Consider the following 9,544-nt stretch of genomic DNA (forward strand, 5'->3'; position numbering starts at 1 on the left):
ATTTTACATTGCTCGCATGTGTTATGAGAAGAAAATGTTGTTGCTAACCAATTAACCAATTTAGGGCTACTCTCCTCTGCAGTCAGATTTTTGTGAGTTCTCAGCTTACAAGTCTGTCTCACATTCTCTCTACATGTGATTTTATTATTTTAATTGTTTATATTTGGTATTTTGCAAGTTCTTACATATTTGTTAGGCTTTGTGATACAATGATATATTTACACTATGGTGTGAAGAAATAAATTAATATAGAACTCGTCTTTTACGATATCATTTATAAGTAAACAAAAATATCTACACCATAATACTAATATTATTAAAAAAACCCTACAAAATGTCCTATTCAATGAAAATATTGAGAAGCAGCACGTTGAGTATTGTGATTTGTAGGGCTGTATCAAGTGCATGACTTACCTAGGGTTGGCTTGGGTTAGGATAGAGCCGAAATATGATGAATGGGAGAATCTCTCTTACCGTTTCACGTGAGTGTTATTGAGTATGCCAAAACCGACCCCCATTGGCCAATTCTTAATCTCAAAAAGAAGCTCAAATTAACCTGCAGCACTAATTCATACCAACATAAGCAGCAAACCATGTCCTATTGTCCTCCTCTAGTCCTATCCTATGACTCTCTCTCTCTCTCTCTCTCTCTCTCTCTCTCTCTCTCTCTCTCTCTCTCTCTCTCTCTCTCTCATATTCACATGCATGCATGGCATATATATTATACAGTATACACTCCCAAAACGCAGAAGCAGAAGACCCAATCCCAAACAGATAGAAAAAGGGGAAATCCTTCACGGACTCGTATAAGCGATAGTAACTATGTCTATATATATATATATATATATATATATATATAAATACATAAGCCCCCCCCTACCAAGTACCAAGTAGTAAGTACTAGCCTATCTCTTCCTACTGCCTTTCTACTTTCTAGCACCAAAACATTACAATAGAGTCTCTCAAATGGAAAATGGTGCTTCCTGCCAATGACAACACATGTCATGCACCATCCCATTTAAGGGAAGCTACTAATTAGTCCTCCCAATTGCCCTTCACGGGCTGCTAAAAAACAACGTGTTTTTATTTACTCGTACTTCTCTTTTTATTTCGCATTTGCCTACCTACTTTCTACATTCTAATTATTCACAATAACCCACCACATATTCTTTCTATTGTATAATTATTTATATTTACGTATATACTTATACGTATATATATATATATGTGTGTGTGTGTGTGTGTGTGTGTGTGTGTAACTACCAGTGCTATTACAAACCCATGAGGTATTGAAGGCATAGGAGGCATTGAGGCAAGGATAACAACCCTTTTGATTCTTTGGCAACTTGTTTAAAGAAGCCACCACCCCTCCTTTCAAAGTTAGAACAATGGCTTCCTCTATCATTCGGTTCTCTGTTTTCCTTTGCTCCTTTTTGTTTCAATACTTGTTATTCTTTTCGCAAAATTTGAAGGGCGTTTTAGGCCAATCGTCACCGGTTTTCGCTTGCAATGTCGCTAGCAACGCCACCCTATCGAGCTTCGCCTTCTGCGACACATCGCTGGGGGTCGATGCGAGAGTGGCGGACTTGGTGAAGCGGCTGACATTACCAGAGAAAATCGGGTTTTTGGTGAACAGTGCAGGGAGTGTGAGCAGGCTTGGAATTCCCAAATATGAGTGGTGGTCGGAGGCATTACACGGCGTGTCATACGTCGGCCCTGGCACCAAGTTTTCGAGTCTCGTTCCCGGAGCTACCAGCTTCCCTCAGGTCATCCTCACTGCCGCTTCTTTCAATACTTCTCTTTTTGAAGCCATTGGCAGGGTAAGTACGCAACTGACACTACTTAATAGCTTCATCTCTTCCACTTTCAATCTGTCAATTATATTCGTGCCATGCAACACACTACTTATATTTGCATCATGTTTGGTTGCTTTGGATATAATTTTCATTCAAATTTGATGATGTTGATTTTACTAAAGAATTAATGTGCACACGGTTATTGGTGGCTAAAATTAACTAATTAGCAATTTTCCAGGACGTGATCAAAGTTGGATAGATTAATCATAGATTTTGTTTTACATCTTGAATCTTTCATCGCCATTTGTGTCACTGTCATCCTCACCATCATCAATAATCATTACATAGATTAGTATTTATTAGTTTGTTTTTTGTTATGGTTGAGTTGATGGATCTAAACTGAACGTCACAAGCTTAAACCCACTAATAAATTGTGACAGATATATGTATTATAATTCTCTGAAGTTGTACACATTTTGTATCCGAAAAATGCTTTTACAGCTACTGAACAGAAAAGCATCCGTCAGTGGTTTCCATTTAATTAGATAATTTGAAATAGGAGAAAAATTGTTAGTGGTAGGGCTGCCCGATCACATCATTTGTAGGGCATCTCTAACAAATATTTGGACTCTATTTTTATTTTGGTTACCGAATTACATATTGGCCAATGGTGTAAGAGGTGCCTTAGTCAAGTAGTCAAGTATAGCTACTGAAATTCCTTTTTTTGAAATAAAATCCGCGGATTGTATCATAGATGGAGAATAGTGGTTAGAGGCTAGTTCTATATTGACCAAAAAATAAGGAGGTTAGTTTAATAATTTGATATGATTTTGCTGTTTCATGGAAAATAGTAGTGGTTGGTGAAAAAGTTTGATTTTTGGGGTCACAGGTTCCCCAAGTAGATACACTTTTTAGGGCATTCCAGCTTGCAGATGAAGAAAACGTACAAGGGGGGATGATACTGATACTGATCGATCACATGTGAACATTGATTACTGCGCATATAAACTTATCATGTCTTTTAAAGGGAAAGCATTCCCCCAAAAATATTAAAAATAAAAATGAAAAAATATCATCTTTTGGACAGGAAAGGCCTGGACAAATGATGAACATAATTTAATGAAAAACAAGCTCAATCAATAAGCATATATATCTATACATGCACATTTTTTTTTTGTTACAGTATAAATATATATACACATTTTTTTTATACCAATTAGTTGTATAATGCATAACCTAATGATAACGTAGATTATTGAGATGGATAGATCCAAATTTGGGCAAAGTATATGATTGAAATAATGGCGGACTGATCATTTTGTTTGAATGTGTCACGCTTACTTTTTAACACAACAAATTGTCTGGCATCTGATTCCATCATACAGATGTTTTCTATAAAAAACAAAAAAAACAAAAAGCACTAATATCCATGAGTTTGATTGGTGCATGAAATGGTCAACTCATTTGCTGGTATTGTAAAATTTGAGTGATAACATCCATAGGATCGAGGTGTATGATGGTAAACCCTGAACCGGATCGGTAACCCTAAGCTCTGAAGTTATAATTCTATACTTAAAAGTTAAAACCCTTAAACCCTTCTTAGTAAGGATCTCATTCAACTATAAGCAAAAACGGGACGATTATATAATCACTGTATATTTGACCCTCATATTATGGAACCCAAAAAAAAAGAGAAAAGGTAGAAAGTGAAATGTATAAGAGGTCTTACATAGTGCATACATCGATCGTTTCTACAGTGGTCATATAAGAGGTCTTAAATAGTGCATACATCGATAGTTACTGATATATGCTAATATGATTAATTTTGTATTCGTGCAATTACCAATGGCATAAATAGATGTAACTAAACGGCTATTTTCTGCTCTGTCAGGTGGTTTCGACGGAGGCCAGAGCAATGTACAATGTGGGATTGGCAGGACTGACATATTGGTCACCAAATATTAACATATTTCGAGACCCCAGATGGGGAAGAGGCCAGGAGACTCCGGGTGAAGACCCGTTGCTCTCGAGTAAATACGGATCCGGATATGTTCGAGGCCTTCAACAAACCGACGATGGTGATAAGAATAAGCTTAAGGTTGCTGCATGCTGCAAACATTATACAGCCTATGATATAGACAATTGGAAAGGGGTTGACAGATACCATTTTAATGCAGTGGTAAAGAAGAATTTTCTTAATTTAATTTGTTGATTTAATTTGCACAAAATTTTCGTCTCAAATATTTCTCTTGTGTTGCTTGTGATTATTAGGTGACGAAACAAGATATGGACGACACATTTCAACCGCCGTTCAAAAGTTGTGTTATCGATGGCAATGTTGCGAGTGTCATGTGTTCTTACAACCAGGTTAATGGGATACCAACCTGTGCAGATCCCGACCTTCTTGCTGGAGTTATCCGAGGCGAATGGAAACTAAATGGGTACGTGCTCTTTCCGTTGTATGATTATTAATATTACTGTGGATGGTTGAGAATATGTAGGTGTTGAAGTTGAAGTTACATAAATAACATTGGATTGGATATTGGTGCAGATACATTGTTACGGATTGTGATTCAATAGATGTGTACTACAACAACCAACACTACACCAAAACACCAGAGGAAGCTGCAGCTAAGGCTATATTGGCAGGGTTGGATCTCAACTGCGGATCTTTCCTGGGAAAATACACCCAAGGTGCAGTCCAAGCAGGACTCGTTAACGAGGCCGCCATTGACAGGGCCATCTCCAACAATTTTGCCACTTTGATGCGTCTAGGCTTCTTTGATGGTGATCCCAGCAACAAACCCTACGGAAAGCTTGGTCCAAAAGATGTGTGTACCTCAGAGAACCAGGAGCTAGCCCGTGAAACCGCGAGGCAAGGGATAGTACTGCTAAAAAACAGTCCAGGATCACTGCCTCTGTCTCCCACGGCCATCAAATCTTTGGCGGTCATTGGTCCCAATAGCAATGTCACAAAGACAATGATCGGAAACTACGAAGGTACTAATACGTACACTACACATAACAAATTGAACTAATTTTCTAGTTTGTATCAAACGAAACTACAACTACAGTGCCTTAAAGTTATTGTTGTGAAATACAATTTTGCAGGCACGCCGTGCAAGTATACAACTATTCTGCAAGGTCTAAGTGCTTCAGCTGCAACAAGTTATGTTCCTGCCTGCGCCAATGTGGCTTGTGGTACTGCACAGGTAGATGATGCTACCAAGATAGCAGCCTCAGCAGATGCAACTATACTTGTCGTGGGTGCAGATCAATCGATTGAGGCAGAGAGTCGTGACCGGATTGACCTATATCTTCCGGGCCAGCAAACACTCCTAGTAACAGAAGTTGCAAAGGCATCCAAGGGCCCAGTAATCCTTGTAATAATGTCTGGAGGAGGATTCGACATTACATTCGCCAAAAACAATACTAAAATTACAAGCATACTTTGGGTTGGTTACCCCGGCGAAGCTGGTGGAGCCGCCGTAGCTGATGTAGTTTTTGGTCATTATAATCCATGTAAGCTAGCTACTAATAGTCCCTTTTTTCTTCATTTTTCAAATTTTCAGTGCTCATATAATATATATGTATATATATGTGTGCAGATATACATATCATTATCCTAATAGTGGCTAGATGACATATCTGTTATTAATTGCCGCAGGCGGGAGACTACCTATGACATGGTATCCACAATCTTATGTAGACAAGGTTCCAATGACAAACATGAACATGAGACCGGATGCATCGAAAGGTTACCCTGGCCGGACTTATAGATTCTACACTGGTGAAACTGTTTATTCGTTTGGAGATGGGCTAAGCTACTCCACCTTCAATCACAAACTAGTTCGAGCACCTAAGCTAGTATCGATTCCCTTAGAAGAGGGTCATGTATGCCACTCATCAAGCTGCAAGTCACTTGACGTCATGGAAGAAAGATGCAAAAATCTAGTTTTTGATATCCATTTGGGGGTGAAGAACGCGGGGAGCATGAGCGGAAGCCATACGGTGATGCTGTTTTCAAGCCCTCCCGCGGTGCACAAGTCACCTCAGAAGCACTTGTTGGGTTTTGAGAAGGTGTTCCTGAGTGCTCAGAGAGAAGCATTGGTTAAGTTCAATGTGGATGTTTGCAAGCACTTGAGTGTGGTTGATGAGCTTGGAAACAGAAAAGTTGCTTTGGGAGAGCATGTGCTTCATGTGGGAAGCTTGACACACTCTTTCAGCGTTAGGATTTGATATAAGTTTTCAACTCCTCTCTGCTGCTGTAATTCTTTTCTATCTTATTTCGCAATCATTTCCGTAAGGCTAGATATAGCGAAATGGAAAATTTTGAGCAATGAATAAGGCAAGGGAGTTGTCAAAACTCTCTTATTTTTTGTTCAAAATCGAAGCTATTAATTTAGAAAATGAAATCAAGTATTGAGTTTGGCTTGAGTTTTTTGGTTTTCTTTGCAATATTTCTTTGGCTAGGAACGAATTCGCATAAAAAAATCGATTACCTCTCGACGATGTCAAAGTAATATTGCAATGTAACCTTTCAGTCCAACTCTAAACTTAACCTTTGATGCAAAGTGACTTTGTGTCCTAGTATCATTCTATAGAATCCACCAGGCTTAAGCTTAGAGTTGGACTACTTTTGTGTCACCTTTTGACGATGTCAAAGCAAGCACGCTCTAAACTCAGATTAGTAGGGTACATCAACCCCAAGTAGGTGAGTAGTTGATATACTACGATCCTTTTACACCCCAGCCAATGTCACAAGGCCCGCCACTTAAAGTTGGGTTTGCTAATCAATTAGGCTCTTGCTTTTGATATAATTTTGAATGGAATTTGTAGTGCTAAAATTTCTGTTCTTGTACTCAATATGGGTCGTTTGCCCTTAGGAGATCATATTGGGCTCAACGTGTGGGGTTGAGGGGGATCTAACAAGGTCATCACACGTCACTTAACTGGGCTTTAGGTCAAATAACCAATAGTTTTAGCCCTCTTTTGGTATGACCGTATGAGGATTGAATTGGACTGATAATTTCCCTAATTTTAAGATATGTTGAGGGGAGAAATGAAAATATTATGTTCAACTCAAAGGTAGAATATGGATTACTCATGAAGAAAATTTATTCGTTCCAATCCTTTCTAAAATTATAAGATTAAAAGGGATGAGTTTTATTCATGTACAATACTTGTCTAATCCTATCTAAATGAAAAATCATTCACTTCTACCTCTAATATGCCTTGAAATTAGAGAGTTATCCATTCCAATTCAGTTCTACATGACAAGTGAGCTCTTAATTTCTTTTTATTTTATTTTCTCTACACTTTAAGAACTATTTAATGAGATGCATATTAAATTTTAATTTTAATTAACCAATTTAGGGTGTCCTAAAGTAACACAACATTACCCAAGGAAATATAAAACTTGGATCTACCATATATGTGTGAACACGGAAAATTCCTGAAACGAAAGAGACAAGAACGAACGTGCACAAACAAATATTTGTATTTGATGATTTTGGGTTACAATCTCTCTCTATTTTGATCCTCTGATTCGATCTCCGTAAGGTGTTGATTTGTGGGATGTGCGATTGATCCAAGGGCCGTCGAGGCTTGATCTTGGATGAACGAGGATGAACGGATCTTCGAGGGCTTTTGAGCTTGATCTTGAAGAATGGTGATTGACGGATCTTCAAGGGCTTTTGGGCTTGATCTTGAAGAACAGTGATGAACGGATTTCCGAGGGCTTTTGGGCTTGAACTCGAAGAACAGTGACGAACGGATCTTCGAGAGCTTTTGGGCTTGAACGGATCTTCGAGGGCTTTTGGGCTTGATCTCGAAGAACAGTGATGAACGATGAACGCTTTCTTCAAGGGCCGTCGGGGCTTGGGCTTGATGAACAGCGAATGAGCGGATTTGTTGATGTTGTCGATCCAAAGGGGCCGTTGGGGCTTGATCCTTGAGGATGAACAGTTGATGAACGATGAACGCTTTCTTCAAGAGGCCGTTGAGGCTTGGGCTTGAAGGTGGATGATTGTTGATCCAAGGGCCGTCGGGCTTGATCTTGGAAGAACGATGAACGAAGAACGCTTTCTTGATTCTTCGGGAACCTGGATGCTTGAGAGCTTCGGAGTTTCAGAGCTTCAGAGCTTCCGAGCTTTAAGGTGTAATGTGAATTGGTTTTTTTTTTCAAAATGAATGAAATGGGCTTGTATTTATAGAATTTTCCAATGCCTAATTTTGAATATAATATTCCAGATGAAATAAGTCGTTTCTGCCAGGTGTTGACACGTGTCCTATTTGATGACTTTTCCAACTCATTTCAATTTTCGTTGAGTCACACGCTACGTGTAAAAATTTATGTAATACATGAGCGTTGACACTTTGATTTATCGGTCAACATTTATTTACCGAAATTTCGATGTCTACAAATGCCCCCACTTCAAGGCACGTCGTATACATGTGCTTGTCACGTGTAGGAGATGCGTTTTGAAGTCCCTTACTGTAGATGTCGATCCAAGGGCCGTTGAGGCTTGATCTTGAATTGGGCTGGAGATTTCTTCAAGGGCCGTCGAGGCTTGATCTTGAATTGGGCTTGAGATTTCTTCAAGGGCCGTCGAGGCTTGATTTTGAATTGGGCTTGAGATTTCTTCAAGGGCCGTTGAGGCTTGTTCTTGAACTTTTGTTTGAAATTTCTTCAAGGGTCGTCGAGACTTGATCTTGAAGGTTGAAATTGGGCCACAAGGAGCTTCATGTGGTAGATGATCTTTGGCTTTGGTAGTGGATGAATCGGCACGTATTTTGTTGCGCTTGTTGACTTTCCACAGCTTATTCTTGAACTAGGTTTTGATTCAAGGGTGGTAGACACTTGATCTTGAATCAGACTTGTGATTTCTTCCAGGGCCGTCGAGGCTTGATTTTGAATTCGGCTGGAAGCTTCTTCAAGGGCCGTTGGGGCTTGATTCTTGAAGGCTGACTCGAACACATGGCAAGCAGGCACGAGGTAAAGGTGACGACCTGTTTCTTTGTTCAATCTTTCTAATTCACACCTGAGCAGTTTGGTCAATGGTATGATCTTCAAGATTGATGGGCTTTTATTCCAGTTGGTGACTTGATCTTTAAGGATTTGATTCAAGGGTGGTGAATCAGCACGTGCAGCCCACAACGCCTAGTAAGTCGACCCAAGAATTTGAGGGTCAAAACGAGTTCACCGTCCTCAGGCAGATGCGGCATCTTCTCGAGTTCTTCATCTCAGACTCTTTCTGCTGAGTTGACTGTGCATGCTGCATTCTTCTCTGCTTGTTTCTTCAGGCAGATGTGGCAGCTTCTTGAGTTCCTCAGTTCGGACTCCTTCTGCTGAGTTGACCGTGCAGACCGCATTCCTCTCTGCTTGTTCCTTCTGCACCTTGTCTCCACATGCTGCAAGGTATCATTTTCACTTGCCTTATCTGTCCTCCAGGCAGATGTGGCAGCTTCTTTGAAAGTACAGCAGCAGTGGAAGGCGAGTACTCGAGAGCAGTGCTAGGTAGGCAATCAGGGAAGGGTTCCAAGCAGTCGGTTCCTTACCCGAGTTTGAGTGGAAGTTCCGGCATATTATTTTCTTTATCCTTGTCTTTGTAGGTAGGAGCAAGGACAAAGGAAACGACAGGGAGAACGCATGATATGAGATACTCTTGCTTTCTACCCTGGTGATATGAGATACTTTTGCTTTGAAGTTATTGGCTTACAGAGGTACCCCAAGGAATAAGGAACAC

The 9,544-nt window shown here is 39.9% G+C and overlaps 1 protein-coding gene across 1 annotated transcript; it reads left to right on the forward strand.

The window, feature by feature from the left end:
* The first annotated feature begins 1,118 nt into the window (after nucleotides 1–1,118).
* On the forward strand, nucleotides 1,119–6,233 carry LOC103402251 (beta-xylosidase/alpha-L-arabinofuranosidase 1-like). The gene is made up of 6 exons (XM_008340988.4): nucleotides 1,119–1,820; nucleotides 3,688–3,975; nucleotides 4,068–4,237; nucleotides 4,348–4,796; nucleotides 4,908–5,318; nucleotides 5,464–6,233. Exons 1-6 carry the CDS (start codon nucleotides 1,389–1,391, stop codon nucleotides 6,033–6,035), a joined length of 2,322 nt encoding a protein of 773 aa, XP_008339210.2. The 5' UTR covers nucleotides 1,119–1,388; the 3' UTR covers nucleotides 6,036–6,233.
* Nucleotides 6,234–9,544: the final 3,311 nt, after the last annotated feature.

This window comes from Malus domestica, chromosome 15 (assembly GCF_042453785.1).
Source record: "Malus domestica chromosome 15, GDT2T_hap1".
In the NCBI taxonomy this organism is placed as follows: Eukaryota; Viridiplantae; Streptophyta; class Magnoliopsida; order Rosales; family Rosaceae; genus Malus; species Malus domestica.